The sequence below is a fragment of the Cajanus cajan genome, chromosome 6 (assembly GCF_000230855.2).
Source record: "Cajanus cajan strain Asha chromosome 6, NIPB_CcT2T_4, whole genome shotgun sequence".
Classification (NCBI taxonomy): domain Eukaryota; kingdom Viridiplantae; phylum Streptophyta; class Magnoliopsida; order Fabales; family Fabaceae; genus Cajanus; species Cajanus cajan.
The window spans coordinates 32,972,753-32,989,501 of NC_138522.1; the positions used below are offsets into that span (position 1 = coordinate 32,972,753).

The 16,749-nt window shown below is 41.2% G+C and overlaps 1 protein-coding gene across 1 annotated transcript; it reads left to right on the plus strand.

The window, feature by feature from the left end:
- Positions 1-1,687: 1,687 nt before the first annotated feature.
- On the plus strand, positions 1,688-2,545 carry LOC145958641 (uncharacterized). The gene is made up of 2 exons (XM_083076147.1): positions 1,688-2,108; positions 2,229-2,545. The coding sequence occupies exons 1-2, from the start codon at positions 1,688-1,690 to the stop codon at positions 2,543-2,545; spliced, it is 738 nt and encodes a 245-aa protein (XP_082932273.1).
- The last annotated feature ends 14,204 nt before the right edge of the window (positions 2,546-16,749 follow it).

Below are 16,749 nucleotides of genomic sequence, written 5' to 3' on the forward strand. Positions count from 1 at the left end.
CCCCACCACTTGTAAATACTTTGGATTATATGATATTGAGTGAGCATTTCATGCCTCAAAATCCCATCCTTAGTCACTAGGTTAACTTCGGCTAGCCTCCTTCATTCTCCACCCTTGGAGAGTGAAACCCTAGAGTGGCCTCCACCTACACTTGGAGTGAGCCAACTTGAGCAACCCAAACACTACATCCCTAAACACTTCCGCCACCCACCATCTTCCTTGTCACGCCTAACTTCCTTTTCCACCATAAACCTACCTTAGTCTACCCTCTTGGTGAGCCTAGATCAAGGGCAAAGCCTTCCCCTTCATACTCTACGTCAATCATGGAAGGAGGAAGCCATCACCTTCATTCTCCAGATATGAGTTGATTCACCACTATGAATCTCAACAAGTTGGTCATCCGTTTACATGGATCAAAGGAAACCTCCCAAACAACCTGGTTGAAGAACGGCTTGACAGAGCGCTTGTTACTAAGGATTGGTGTCACTTATTTGCTAACTACCTTCTATCAAACAGTGTAGCAGGTAAATCTGATCACTCTCTTATTACTCTCAAGCTTCATGCTAACCTTTCTAACCCACTGCATAAGTATTTTCGTTTTGAGAATATTTGGATGGAAGACCTAGACATCGATTGTGCTGTTAGGTATGGCTGGAACTATCATAACAAAAAGGGTGTCGAGAATAAGATTAGCTCTTGTAGTAGATATCTTCGTATTTGGGAATAGACGAAAGCATGCTAACTTGTGCAAATCTATTGATATCCTTAAGCGTGATATGAAAAAATGCAAAAACGCTCAGGGTACTACTGATTAGAGTCTATACTTTTAGCTACAACACCAACTCAGCAACCAATTTTTGTTGCATGGATTCCTATTGGAGTCAACGTGCTAAAACTTTCTGGTTAAGAGATGGGGACTCCAATACAAAAATTTTTCATGAAGCGGTGAACATATGTCATTAGAAAACCATATCTCCACTCTTTACGACTCTGAAGGTAAAAAACACTCCACCTTTACTAAACTGGTAACCTTGCATGCTCATACTTTCAAGACCTATTCACCATGCTTCTTGGGGAGATTCACTTTGTAATTGATAACTTGGACTATAGGATCTCCCAACTGGATAATAAGCAACTCACAACGCCCTTATCAAAAGATGAACTTCGTATGACTCTTTTTCAGATGCACAAAGACAAAGCTCCTGGGCCTAACAGATTCAATCTTGGTTTTTACAAAAGCTTTTGGGTGGTTTATGGCGAAGACATTCTTTCCTCTTGCAACTCATGGCTCGAAGTTGGTGAGCTTCCCCCACACATCAACGATGCAGTGATTACTTTGATCCCTAAGTGTCCTAACCCATCTAACATGAAAGAGCTTCGACCAATTGCTCTTTGTAACATGATATATAAAATACTTTTGAAAGCTTTAACAAATCGACTAAAACCTCTTCTCCAAAAGTGCGTCTCCCATGAACATGCTGCTTTTGTTCAAGACCGCCTTATCACATATAATGTGCTCGTAGCAAATGAAGCTATCCACTACCTACGTTGTAGTGGAAAGAGAACTAAACATGAAGCAGCTTTGAAGATCGACATAAGCAAGGCTTTTGATAGGCTCTCCTAGAACTATCTGCGTTGCATCTTGGAGCGATTTGGTTTCTATAGAAAATGGGTAAGTTGGATGATGATGTGTATCACTTCTGTTCATTTTCAGGTCCTCCTTAATGGCAATCGCGTCGGCTCCATTGTTCTTGGCAGAGGTCTTCGACAAGGAGACCCCCTCTCCCCTTACCTTTGCATTCTAGGTATGGAAGGATTATACAACCTTATTCATAAAGCTGAACTTTTAGGGAACATGCATGGCATTCAAATCTGCTATGGTTCTCCCAAACTGCATCATCTGATGTTCGCAAATGATGTATTCCTTTTCTTCCAAGCTATTGAGAAAGAGACCAATGAGGTTGCTACCATACTGAAAACTTTTGAGATAGCTTCTGGTCAAGCCATAAACTATGATAAATCTGAAGTGTTTCTGAATAGACATGCACCTCTTACTATTCATAATCTGTTATCAAATACTCTGCATGTCCAGAATTGCGTGACCACTGGTAAGTACCTTGGACTCCCATCTATGATTAGATGAAATAAAAATGAAGTTTTCAGGTTTATCAAGGAACATATATAGAAAAAACAATAGTCTTGGAGCCACAAATCATTATCTAAAACAGGAAAAGAGACCCTCATCAAGGCTGTTTTGCAGGCTCTCCCTTCATATGCTATGAGTATCTTCCTGATTCCTATCTGCACCATAGATGAGATTGAGAAATTACTAAATGCCTTCTGGTGGGGTGCACACCAAGATGAAAGCTCGTTAAGCAAACGATTGAAGCTCAAGCCATGCAATAAGAAGTTGTTCCAATACCAAAGAATAAAACAATCACTAGTACGAAATGGATGTAACGAAGCAAATTGGATGAGTCAGGAAATGTCACAAGGGATAAAGCAAGTGGTTCAGATAAATAAGGCGTCGAAGATACGAAAATAAGGCGTCTACAAGTTGAAGATTAAAGTATCAAGAAAAAGGCCAAAACAAGGTTAAATTTAGAACAAGGCATAAATGGGCTAAGCATACATGAAGTCTTCACGAGCACCAGATGAAGCCAAATGGTCAATCAGACGGGGATGAGTCAAAGCAAGGCACACCATGTGGATGAAACAAACCAAGTGATGGAGGAGGCCCATGGGCTAAGGGCCCAACTACTAGGGCTATGGCAAGGATGATGCATGAAGAGTGGGCCCAAGCCCAAGGAAAGCCCACTACTTTATTTTGTTGGGCTTTGTCTCAAGCCCATTAGATTAGGGTTAGTATAGGATTGGGCCTTAGTGCCTTTGTACTTTCTTTTGGGCCTTGTAGTTCTGGCCATTAGCTTAGTAATTTCATTTCATGGTCATTTAGATTTAGGGTTAATTTAGGTTAACTTGTACACTTTCATTTGAATGTAATTTGGAATCATTTGAAGGTGCATTTCGGCCATGTGCACACATGCACATGGTGTGACCTAAATGCAACTCAAATGGACACCAAATCACATCCAAATGAGTGCACATGGAGGGGGTGGCCGGTTGGCACCAAAATTTGAATTCTTAAATTCAAATTTTGGCGCCTAGAGTTAAGTAAACCATACCATGGTTTTACTTAACTCTAGGTAAACCCAACTTAAAGCCTTAACCTAATTTATCCTATAAATCTAGCTATGGTCGAATCATGTATCACTTTTGGACATATATTGATGAGATTTCTCTCCATAGAAAATCCTATCCAAAAGTCACCTTTTCCTAACTCTACCCTACTTGAGATCTTCTCCTTGTAGAGCTAGGAAACTCTTCCTTCTTCCGGACTTAGCTAGAAGCAAGCTAGGGTCACATTGGTGCTTCTTGGAGCTGCCTTTCCTTGTCATTCTTCCAAGGAACCGAGGAGCATTGAAGGATTCTTGAGGATTTCCAAGTGGAACCTCATCAAGTGGTATCTAGAGCATTTGGTTCTTCAAGAGATAAGTCACTTTTCCTTGTCTTTTGAAGTGTGGATCCGTGATTGGATTGTGTTCATCTTTTGTTCATTGTGTTCATTTTGAGTCTTTGTCATTTTAGAGTTGATTCTTTCCTAGATCTATTTTCTTGTCTTAAAATTGATGGATCTAGTTTCTTGTTGCTTGAATGGTTCATATATGCGCCTTTGATTATATGCTTCCATGAATCATGCTCCAATTCTTTGTGCTTATTAGGAAAATTCTGCCTATGATCTTTTTGTTTTCTTTGAGTCATATTTGAAATTTTATTCGGTCCATGTGTATTTGAGTCATTTTTTATTTTGAATCAATGTTTAGTAGTCATGTGTAGTTCTTATTATGTTCATACTTCCTAGTTATGCTTGAGTGATCCGTTTGAAATTTGTTTTGAGTGAATTTTGAATCATTTTCTGGATTTGGCCGAGATCTATTTTTCTTTGGTATAAGCTCATCATTTTGGTTTTGTTTGAGTTCATAAACTACTACTAGATCATTAGTAGTTTTCTTAGAAATTTTTAGGGTTCCAAAATCTTGAAAATGTCTTACACAAAAATTTTACATCCGTGAGGTTTGATCTTGTATCATTGGTGTGTGCTGGAAAATTGTGTTTGAATTGCAATTTGAATTTTAAAATTTGGAGCCAAAATTGTGCATGTGCTACATAAACCAACCAAGCATCAAAAGCATGTTACATGTTCATTACATTTTAACCTAATTTGGGTGGTATTTGAATTTCAATTTGAAGCCGGTTTTGGTACTTCAATTAAGGTGTGACCGAGACTTGTGTGAATTTTTTTGATTAAAAGAAAAAGGCAACTCCTAGGATTAAAAAAAAATGCAAAAGAAATTTGATTAAAAAAAAATGCAAAAGAAATTTGATTAAAAAAAAAAGTGCTAAACCTAAATTTGAAAGGAAAAAGCCAATTAAGGAGTTGAATCTACATTGTTGTCTTCTCGGTTTGGATTTGAAATTGCATCTTAAAATTTTCAGCTCACATTTTTCTTGAGTGTTTTTGGTTTTATGAATCAATTCTAGAACCTTTCTTAGGATTGTTCTTCCTTGACCTAGCCTAATCTTGTCTTTTGTCATCTATATTGACTTCTCCTACCCTAATCTTCTTTCCTTTAATACCTTTGCTGTTTGTATTCATTATGGAACTCAAATGTGACCTATGCTTGACCTAGCCTATCTCCTTAGAAGCTAGTTCTACAAGGGTCATCAAAAGAGGACTAAGAAAAGGAGGAGGAAAGGAAAAAGGAGACTCTCGGATTTGGCTATCAAAATTCAAAAGATCAAACACCAAACACTTGTGGCTGGAATTTTTGAAGTTGCTGGACTAGAATTTCTGTGAAGACCTCTTGGAGATTCAATTGAAGATTGTACTTGAATTTAAAAAAAAAAATATAAAAGTGTTAGTGACGGATTTTAGTGACCAATTTCTCTTACTAATTTGAAATTTTGTTGCAAATTTGGTCACTAATCTATCACTAATTCTTGGTGGCTGTTTCATATTTTATTTTGAGCCACTTGTTCTTTGTTTTTTCATACTTTTTAATTGGCCATTTCAAGGAGTGTCTTGGGGCTGTCTTTGGTGCACAACCATCTCTCCTTAGTTTTTCCATTTTCGTTAGTGCATTGGTGGGAGTGGTCCTTGATTGATCTTTGGTATCTCTCAAGCTCTCACCCTAGGACACGTTAGATAGTTTAATTTGTTGCTTAATACTTGTTTTACTTGCTTTCACGTCTAGTATATCATAGTTCATAAAACATCAAAAATAATTTTCATTGAAAAGAATTTGGTAAAGATTAACTACAAAGGGGATTAGTAATTTTTACTTGAAGAGGCTTGGTTTTTAAGTGGCTCTTAGTAGCTCACCTCCCTTCAAAGTTCAATTTGTATACATAATCCTCTAAGTACTTAGTCTTAACCTTGCACAAAAACAATTGCTTTTCAAAGTTCATTCATAAAAAAGAATCTTTCACCTATAATGGAAGAATTTTCTACTCCTCATAGTGATACTAATTCAAGTGACAACAAAAGTTTTACTAAATTGTCACGTGAATTAAGATCACTAAAGCTATGGAAAGAGCAAGAATTACAACAAAAACTTGAAAAAGAAGCTCAATTTGCTCTAATGGAGGAGGAAATTCGTTTATTAAAGGAGAAAGATAAAAGAAAACATCACCATGGTCAACATAGTTCCTACGCTCATAGTTCCACACTAGGAGAGTCAATGCATGATAGCCTAGCTTTAGGAGATCATTATCAACTACCTCCTAGGAGAATCCATAGGACCTCCAAGACAAGGGAATCTAGGGTAGATCTCCCTTATTTTCATGGAAAAGATGATGTGGAGGGTTACCTAGACTGGGAAATGAAAGTGGAACAAATCTTCACTTGCCACCAAGTAAGTGAAGAAAGAAAAGTTTCCCTAGCCACTTTGAGTTTTCAAGGTCATGCCATGTATTGGTGGACCTCTCTTGTGAGAGATAGGCGTCTCCATAATGAACCTCCAATTCAATATTGGAATGAATTAAGGAGTGCCTTGAGGAGGAGGCATATACCCTCTTATTACACTAGGGAGCTTATCAACAAGCTCCAAAGACTCCATCAAAAAATATGACTGTGGAAGAATATAGACAAACGATGGAGTTGTACATCATGAGGGCTGGCATTAGAGAAGAGGAAAATATTACCATTGCTAGGTTTTTGAGTGGATTATCCTATGAAATAAGAGATAAGGTTGAGGTTCTCCCTTATAGGGATATGGATGATTTGGTTCAACTTTGCATAAAGGTTGAACAACAAAATTTACGAAAAGGTTTTAAAGCAAGCTCATACTCATCTTCTTTTTCTAAGGGACTTTTGAGAGAGGAAACTCGGCCAATGGCTCACAAATTTCTATTATGATCAAAAGTGAATACAAAATGTGTTAGGAGGGAACATATAATGCACCGAAAATAGGAGGAGACACTTGGCGCCACATGATAGGTCACATGTTGGCGCCAAGATTTGAATTCAAATTCAAATTTGAATTCAAACCTTGTGTCACATGTGCATAACCGGTCATGTAGAGCTAAATGTGAATTAGGCTGAATTTAGTATGTATTTAGGGTTGCATTTCAGTGTCACACTTGTGTAGCCAAGGTGGTGCCAAAAGTGTGACCTAAATGCAACTTAAATCCATCCTAAATTTAACCTAATTTGTCCTAATTCAAATGAACTACTAATCCTCCTTTAACCCTAAACTAATGACCAAAATACAATGGTCTAATGAATACAATGAATAGGAAAAATTACAAGGAGAAGAATGAGCCCAATATTGGGTATCAAAAGCCCAAAGCCCAAGAAGCCCAAAATTAAGCCCAAGACACTTAAACCCTAATCTATGGTCAAAATACAAGACCAACATCAAAGTGAATTCCTATACTAAGAAAATACAATTAAACATGGTTTTTATTCAAGTAATGTCCATGTGAGAAGCACCCTAGGCCCACCAAGCCCGTTGGGCCCACTAAGCTCTGAAGCAAACAAGTCTTTCTGTAATCTCCTGGCCATAGCTCTAGTGGTTGGGCCTTTAGCCCATGCTCTTCCATCATTCCCTCCCTCTTGAGAAGGATTCGTCCTCGAATCTGAAGAGTCTTTCTCATCATCACTAGCACCTACAAAAGGTTTAAGATCACTAACATTAAAAGTGGTGTTGACTCCATAATCAGAGGGTAAATCAAGTCTATAAGCGTTATCATTGATACGCTGTAAGACCTGAAAGGGACCATCTCCTCTAGGACTGAGTTTGGACTTCCTTTGATTTGGAAAACGTTCTTTTCTTAAGTGAAGCCAAACCCAATCACCTTCCTCGAAGATCATAGACTTCTTGCCTTTATTCCCTTGTTTTGCATATTTCTCATTTTGAATTTGAATATGAGTTTTAATCCTTTCATGAAGTTTCTTGACAAACTCAGCCCTTGAAGCCCCTTCCTTATGAATGAAATGTTCAACATTAGGAAGAGGTATCAAGTCCAAAGGAGTTAAAGGATTAAACCCATACACAACCTCAAAAGGAGAAATATTGGTAGTTTTGTGAACTACCCTATTGTAGGCAAATTCAATGTGGGGCAAAATCTCATCCCAATATTTGTGATTACCCTTTAGGACTGCCCTAAGCATAGTAGACAGAGATCTATTCACTACCTCAGTTTGGCCATCTGTTTGAGGATGACAAGTAGTTGAAAAGAGGAGTTTGGTTCCTAGTCTTGACCACAAGACACGCCAAAAGTGGCTTAGGAACTTTGTATCTCTATCTGAAACTATAGTCCTAAGAAGCCCATGAAGTTTAACCACATCTCTAAAGAAAAGTTTTGCTATGTTGCTTGCATCATCTACTTTGTGGCATGGAATAAAATGAGTCATTTTACTAAAACGGTCCACTACCACAAAGATAGAATCCATTCCCCTTTGGGTTCTAGGTAAACCTAGCACAAAATCCATGCTAATATCTACCCAAGGAGAAGAAGCAACAGGTAAAGGTGTGTATGTACCATGAGGCATTACTTTAGACTTAGCCTGTAAACAAGCCAAACATCTAAAACAATGCCTTTGGACATCTTTTCGCATATGGGACCAATAAAATTTTTCTTTTAGCAAACTAAGAGTTTTCTCAACTCCAAAGTGCCCCATAAGCCCACCTTCATGACTCTCTTTAATTAATAATTTCCTAATGGATCCTTGGGGTATGCATAACCTTCCTTCTTTATACAAGTACCCCTCAACCATATAGAAACCATCAAAAGCTTTTTGTTGACATTTTTTATAATTATCACCAAACTCAAGATCTTCCTCATACAACTCCCTAATATTATCAAATACAAGAATTTGAGTACCTAGAGACACAAGCAAAGTATGTCTCCTAGATAAAGCATCAGCTACAACATTTGATTTTCCTTTCTTGAATTTAATGATATATGGAAATTGTTCAAGGAACTCTAACCATTTGGCATGCCTCTTATTTAACTTACCTTGACCTCTTCAATATTTAAGTGACTCATGGTCACTATGAATGACAAACTCTTTGGACACAAGATAGTGTTCCCAAGTTTGTAAAGCTCTAACCAATGCATACAACTCCTTGTCATAGGTTGGGTAATTGAGGGAGGCACCTTTTAGTTTTTCACTAAAATAGGTAATGGGGTGTCCTCCTTGCAATAACACAGCTCCTATGCCAACTCCTGATGCATCACATTCTAGCTCAAAAGTCTTTTCAAAATTTGGTAGAGCTAAAATGGGTGCATTAGTAAGTTGATCTTTAAGTAATTGAAATGCTTGGTCATGCTTTGAAGTCCAATCAAATAAAATATCTTTTTTGACTAGCTCATTCAAGGGTGAAGCAATGCTAGAGCAGTTAGGCACAAATCTTCTATAAAAACTTGCTAGTCCATGAAAACTCCTAACTTCACTAACATTTTTAGGCTTGGGCCACTCTTGAATGGCTTTGATTTTCTCGGGGTCCACTTGAACCCCATTTTTGCTTACAATGAACCCTAGGAAAACCACATGATCCACACAAAAAGTACACTTTTCAAGATTTGCAAATAATTGGTTTTCCCTAAGGATCATCATAACTTCTCTAAGATGTCCTAAGTGATCATCTTGAGAACTACTATATATTAATATATCATCAAAATAAACAACAACAAATTTTCCTATACACTTGTCGCCACCCGCCGAAACGGACCTTGGCATTCGCGACGATGGTTGGACTCTTTTTAAGTTTTGAAAGATGATGGATTGTTAGAACGACTTATTCTCAAACTGAGACCTCATCGAGCTAACAATTTTGTTTAAATGGCTCTCACCAATCCATGTTAATCCCAAGCGGAACCCTCCATGGATTAGTGGTTTTCGCAAAAAGAAGGGGTTCTTGGAGTCGCCACCAATGTTTTACTCAAAACATTGGAAAAAGATATAAGGCAATTGATTTTCACAAATCAACTTTGGCCATTACAACCAGAGTCGGGTAAGGGAGTCGGTTACGTGCGAGGAAGTTGTTAGCACCCCACAACGCCCCTTTCGGGTTCCCTATGACGGATTATTTCATAAATAATAGTGTAAAGTTACTAAATTACCCCTATTTATTATAAACGATTATGAGTAAAATATTTACATGATGAAAACTCTAAACATGCAATGCAACAATCAAAAAGCAATAAATAAAAGCGGTAAAAGAAGGGATTTGGAAAGAAACCTTCGAAGCGGGCTTTTATATATTCAAAACGAAGTTTAGGAGGCTTTTTGGCGCTCCTTCCCACTACACGTCTGCTCGCTCCTTTCCCTAAAGATAATTTTTACTATGGAAATCAAAGAGATTTCCCTTCGACTTGTTCGAGTCTCAAGCTAATGGCTCATGACTCAAGAACTTCGTCGGATTGGCTCTCGGAGAGACTTCTAGGGCAGAGAATAGCTCAAAAACCCAAGAATACTCAGCACGAGGGTCCAGAAGTGTGGAAAAAGTGTGGGAGGACGTGCCAATGACGTCCTATTTATAGGATTGAGGCGCAGTACGGCCTAGGGGGTCAATACGGCCCGTACTGAGTTTTTGAACTACAGTACGACCGTATTGAATTTGGTACGGCCCGTACTGAAGTTTTTGAACTACAGTACGACCGTATTGAATTTGGTACGGCCGTACTGAAGTTCAAAAACTTCAGTACGGCCGTATTGATTTCACTACGGCCGTATTGTAGTTCAAATGGCTCAGTACGGCCGTACTGAACCTCTAGGAGGGTGTATTGAGCTCCAATCCTCGCACACCCTTATTCTAAGCTACTCTAAGACTTCTAGACCTACAAAGAATCATCCTAGGGTCTTCCAGGAGTCCTTCCGGCTGACTTTCCTTCGGTCTTCGAGAGTCCTTGAGTCTTATTTCCGACCCGGACAATTTTAGGGGTCTACAACTGCCCCCCCTTTACTTAGTCGAACGACTTTTTGGTGTACCGGTTGAAAAGTAAAGGAGTTGACCCAATTGTCCGGGGAGTAAGCCATCCTTCCGACTTGTAGTGTCTTCCAGTGGGAAAATTGTTGAGTGGCCTCTCCAGGTTGAGTATTAGTCGTCGCCTCTCCAGGCTCGTGCATACCTCGGTGTTTCTGACAACCTCGGTAGCGTGAGTTTGCCCTCTCCAGGGTCTGCATGCCTCCGTGTTTCTGACGACGTTGGCAGCTGCATACCTCCGTGTTTCTGACGACGTCGGTAGCTGAGTATTAGTCGTCGCCTCTCCAGGCTCGTGCATACCTCGGTGTTTCTGACGACCTCGGTAGCGTGAGTTTGCCCTCTCCAGGGTGAGTATTAGTCGTCGCCTCTCCAGGCTCGTGCATACCTCGGTGTTTCTGACAACCTCGGTAGCGTGAGTTTGCCCTCTCCAGGGTCTGCATGCCTCCGTGTTTTTGACGACGTTGGCAGCTGCATACCTCCGTGTTTCTGACGACGTCGGTAGCTGAGTATTAGTCGTCGCCTCTCCAGGCTCGTGCATACCTCGGTGTTTCTGACGACCTCGGTAGCGTGAGTTTGCCCTCTCCAGGGTCTGCATGCCTCCGTGTTTCTGACGACGTTGGCAGCTGCATACCTCCGTGTTTCTGACGACGTCGGTAGATGAGTATTAGTCGTCGCCTCTCCAGGCTCGTGCATACCTCGGTGTTTCTGACAATCTCGGTAGCGTGAGTTTGCCCTCTCCAGGGTCTGCATGCCTCCGTGTTTCTGACGACGTTGGCAGCTGCATACCTCCGTGTTTCTGACGACGTCGGTAGCTGAGTATTAGTCGTCGCCTCTCCAGGCTCGTGCATACCTCGGTGTTTCTGACGACCTCGGTAGCGTGAGTTTGCCCTCTCCAGGGTGAGTATTAGTCGTCGCCTCTCCAGGCTCGTGCATACCTCGGTGTTTCTGACAACCTCGGTAGCGTGAGTTTGCCCTCTCGAGGGTCTGCATGCCTCCGTGTTTCTGACGACGTTGGCAGCTGCATACCTCAGTGTTTCTGACGACGTCGGTAGCTGAGTATTAGTCGTCGCCTCTCTAGGCTCGTGTATACCTCGGTGTTTCTGACGACCTCGGTAGCGTGAGTTTGCCCTCTCCAGGGTCTGCGGTTTGCCCTCCCCAGGGTTGCATACCTCCGTGCTTCTGGTCACTTTGGTAGCGTGAGTTTGCCCTCTCCAGGGATGCATACCTCCGTGCTTCTGGTCACTTTGGTAGCGTGAGTTTGCCCTCTCCAGGGATTTTTGATGATTTTGTCTCCACAGTCCACAATGCTGCTTTGACGGTTGTTTTTGATTTTGGTGCCGCTGAGGGCTGGATAGCGCAGGGATCCGTCTAGGGGATGTGCAGTTACTCATAGGTTCTTGTGTCCCAAGTTTCCATTGCGTAGTTGGTGTCCACTGGGAAATTCTGATTCCTTGGGGATGCAGACACAAAGATGCTCTTCCTGAGGTGAGCGATGCCTTATGATTGGCTGATGTCCTTTCGACGTTGGTGGAGTATCCCGGTTATCCTTATTCGGGTGAATTTTTGATTTTTGGTTTTGTTGCCTCTGTGTAGGCTGTTATCCGCTGGGGGATTCTGTCGTATTGACCTTGATTGGCCTCTTCTGTTAGGCGAATTATCTTGACGTTCGGTTTTTTGGTTGAATACCGAATTCCGCTTGGGGAATGGGTATCGATCTTTTTGGATTTTCCTTTTTTGGAGGAGTGCCTCTGAGTAGGCGAATGGGGATTGAGGATCTTGTGTATCCCAGAGTATTATTTAGAAAGCCTCTTTAGGCTTAGCTTCACTCGTCGCTCGAGTTGGAAAGCTATCTTCCACTGAGGAAGTCTGAGTCCTTTGACTCGGATATTTTGTTTGGATGATCATGCTTCCATTGGGGAATCTTGCTGATCTTGCTCTGATAGCTTTCACTGGGAATTCGGCCCAAGAGTGCAAGCTGAGATGTCTCTGGGGAGTATTATTTCGGCAAGCCTCTCCAGGCTCAGTTATTCTGTACGATTTGTTGGATTTTCTGAATTTTTGCCTTTTTTGTCGATTTCGGCTTTTTCTGTTGGCTGCTGTCATACACAAGAAATTTTTCCTATTTTTCTATTTTATGCGACTGCCTCATGATAAGGTCTTTGAATGTGCAACTAATGTGTGTGTGATGCACAAAATGCAAGTTTAATCATTTTGTTAATTTCAGTACGCCCGTATTGAGTTGAAAATTTGTTCATAACCCTAATTTTAGTACGGGCGTACTGAACATGGTACGGGCGCATTGTTTTTTCTGAAGTTTATTTGTTTTTTGTTTTTGTTTTGTTTTTGTTTTTTTTTGTTTTTTTTTGTTTTGTTTTTTTTTTGTTTTGTTTTTTTTTCAATAAACAGAGAATAAGTGATCTTCCAGTACACCTATCATCTGTATGCATGTATGCGGTATGATGCACCTAATTCTATTTGATTTATTTTTCAAAAGAATTAACCGATGCGTTTCTTTGCTTGGATTTTGCCATTCCTCTAGACGGGCTGTGCGCTGCCGATTTCTGTAACCGAGGAATGATGCGTGTTATATCGAGATTGGTGTCATCAACCCAGTGATCCTTCCCTTCCTTTAGAAGATGTATCAACCTTCCTATTGACCACTATATCTCCATGTTTCCACTAGATTATTCTAAAATCGTTTGGGACAAGAGAAAAGAAAGGAAAGATACTTTTGTTCAAAAGTTTGTGTTTTAGAGGGGATTATTATTGTTTTGAAAACGGTTTTTGTAAGAATGGCTGGCCAAGGTAGGCTCATGTGTTTAGGCTTGTTTGATTAAACACTTATGAAGTTAAGAAAGTCTTGTTATTGACGTTGTGATTCGACAACTTAGATAGTTTCCCTTGAACCTTTCTTTTTGAATTCAGCTCATGGTACCATCATGGATTTCTTTTGCTTTTTGATTGTCCTTATTTTTTGCCTAAAACACCCCTTTGTGGCGTCTCAGCGGACCTTTGTTTTTGTTCATTTTTGCAACCCTAATTTTTGCCTAGGTCACCCTTTCGTGGGATTCCTAGCGGGTTCTTTGCTCTTATTTTTGCGCAGCCCCCTTTTTGGGTTTCCTGCCGAGCTTTTTTTGATTTTATGATTTTTGTTTTTAAAGGATTTCTTTTTTATCCATGATGGCACTTGTCGAGGCCAAGGAATGGTGCTCCAATTTGTCATACACACTTCCACATAAAAATGATGCGGGTTTATTGTTATTAAGACAATTTTAACCTCATTCATGCTTATTCAAACAGGGTTAAAATAATGTGGTCTAGAAATTTATTGCAAGCAAGAAAAGAAGCAATAAGAACTAATAAAGAATGATTTTATTATAATTCTAGCGGAAACATGTGCCCTATCGAGGCTCGGGGGTCGGGCTGTCCCCGAGGAGTGATCTCTAACGGTCATCAGGTCTATACATCCCTATCGGAAGAAGAAGAGCACTTGATGACGACGACCGGCCTTGACGCCTGTGAACCGACCTTCCTAAAGATCTGGCTTAAAGAACGTCGAGAAGGATCTTGGTTCCTCTTCGTCCTTTGATCTTTATTAGGGTTGTATCCTAACCCTTGTTTCCCCGGATTATCCTTAATAATGGGTAGCTCGGGAATTCCTTGGGAATCCTTGCCAAGTCCTTGTCCAGGCAAGTATCCGTTCTTGGTGAGCATGTAGGCTACCTTCTTCATTTCTCGGGGAAACGTTTCGACATTGGCAATCTCCAATGCTTGGAAGACGGTCTCTAGAGCTTCCTCTGCTGCATCCACGTAAGGTATGGAAGATGGCTTGCTGATGAGTATGTCATCTTCGGCTTGTACGGTCACCAGCTTGTCACCCACTATGAATTTGACTTTCTGGTGGAGCATAGAGGGAACAACTTTCGCATCATGAATCCAAGGTCGGCCGAGGAGACAGCTGTACGCGGGAGTAATGTCCATCACTTGAAATTCGACATTAAAGATGGTGGGTCCAATTTGGATTGGAAGATTAATTTCTCCCACCACTTCTCTTTTAGAACCGTCGAAAGCTCGGACGATCATGTTGCTCGGGCGCATTTGGATTCCCTTGATTGCCACTTGATCGAACGTTCTTTTTGGCATCACATTCAAGGAAGATCCATTATCCACCAAGACTTTAGCGATGTGATATTCCTTGCACTTTACAGAGATGTGCAAGGGCTTGTTGTGGTTCGGTCCCTCAGCGGGGATTTCTTCATCGGTGAAAGTGAGGTGATCATTAGCCGTGATGTGACTAACAATCCCCTCAAACTTGTCTTGGGAGATAGTGTGCGACACGTATGCCTCGTTCAAGACTTTCAACAGAGCTTGTCGATGCGGTTCGGAGCTTAGGATCAACGACAACAGAGTAATCTTTGCTGGCGTCCTATGAAGTTGATCCACGATGGAGTACTCGCTCTGTCGGATATATTTTAACAGCTCATCAGTCTCCTCCTCGGATTCCTTATTTTCCTCGTTTTTTTCTTTTTCTTTTTCTTTATTCTTGGGAGCTTTATCATGAAGATCTTCGGGAGTGTAGATCCTGCCACTCCTAGTCATGCCCCCAAGTCCAGCGATGTTAGAGATATCGCTGTCGACAGAAGAATGGATGTCGTATATCCATGGCACAGCCTTATTCGATTCGTAGGGAAAAGGTCTTGGAGCAGTGATCCTTAATGGTGTCGGACCTTCCCCTTTATTCGTCTTGATTACCAACAACGGAGTTGATGTGCGTTCGCTTGGCACGGTTGTTGGCTTACACTTAATAACAAACGGCGTGCGATCCATTCTGAACATACGCATCGGTTAATTCTTTCTTTTTATTAATGTTTATTAATGAATTACTAGGAGGGATGTATGCAAATGAATGACTATGAAATGCAAAGGCAATTGAAAGATTTCATAGATCTCAAAAATTCGATTTATTAATCAAAGAAAGTGTACAACTCATTATACAATGCTTCGAAGCAATTTTTTACAAAATGAGAAAAGCCAATAGAAACCCACAGGCGGGTTCATGTTTCTTCTCCATTCATCTTCGGCTTCCTCTACATGACGGGCCATTGCTTCGGCTTGCGTATGGACTGCTTGGCTCATATTATCGCTAAGCTTTTGAGCGTCCTTCGCCTTTTGAATGTGGTAGTTGATCATGGCTTGCAGTTCTTTAAGCTCGTCTTCGGCTCGATCCTTCTCCTCTCGGAGCTTAGCCATCTGTGCTAATCCTTCCCTTTCCTTCTTGCGAAAATCGGAAAGGCTTGCGGTTTGTTGTTGAGCAACTTCCCGCCATTGCTGCGCATCGGATCGAGTCAAGAGTAGATCATCTTGCATGTCCTTGATCAACTGTGCCTGCCTTGCGTACTCAGCTTCAAGGTGTGCTATCTTTGCGTCAACATCTCGGAGTTGACTATTCGGTTCGACCTTTGGCATTTTGGATGCCCGAATAGCCTTCTCATTAAGGTTAGCACACTCGTCCTTGAGCCGCTCTATCTCATGGTCTTTTTTCTTGCACTGCCTTTGTAGACCGTCAATGGCGAAACTGGATTCTTCGTTTTTCTCTTAAAGAACCCTCATCTGAGCTCCCATGATTTCCAGCTTCTTGGTCAAGGCATCGACTTGTTCTTGCAGCACGCTCCTCGTGACTGCGGTCGCGCAAGAGGTGGATGGTTGGGGCACCCCCCTCTCGCTCCTCCAAATCTCGTAGTCGGTGGAGACGGATACCCGAGGCTTTCCAAGCTCTCGATCTCCCTCATAGATTGGTCTCTCCCACGCTCTAATGACAGCGTGCATGTCTCTCTGATACTCGGAATCAAAGGAGAAACACAATCCTCCAAGCTCCTCTTTGGTAGGAACAATCTGAGTCCTCATAAGTTGCCTCATAGCCAATCTAGGTGAATAAGCTATGCAACCTCTGAGGCCCATCAAAGGTATGCTTGGGTAACTGCCGCATCTCATCAATACACTGCTTGGACGGAACCAAGGACAAACCCATGTGAAGTGCTCAATGCTCCACTGTTCCATCTCTTCCTTCCATTCGGAAGCATAGCGGCGGCATACGGGGATCTTCGAAAAGCTCCTTAACGGATCGGGCAAAGTCCCCATGTGACTAGAGGCGTAGAAGTGTGTGATGCTCCACACATATAACAAGGAGGTGCAGCAT

Bases quoted from the DNA above. Each gene is read 5' to 3' on its own strand.
- LOC145958641 (XM_083076147.1), top strand. From the start codon at position 1,688: ATGTGTATCACTTCTGTTCATTTTCAGGTCCTCCTTAATGGCAATCGC. The intron at 2,109-2,228 runs GTAAGTACCTTG...TATCTAAAACAG, and splicing joins CCAGAATTGCGTGACCACTG to GAAAAGAGACCCTCATCAAG.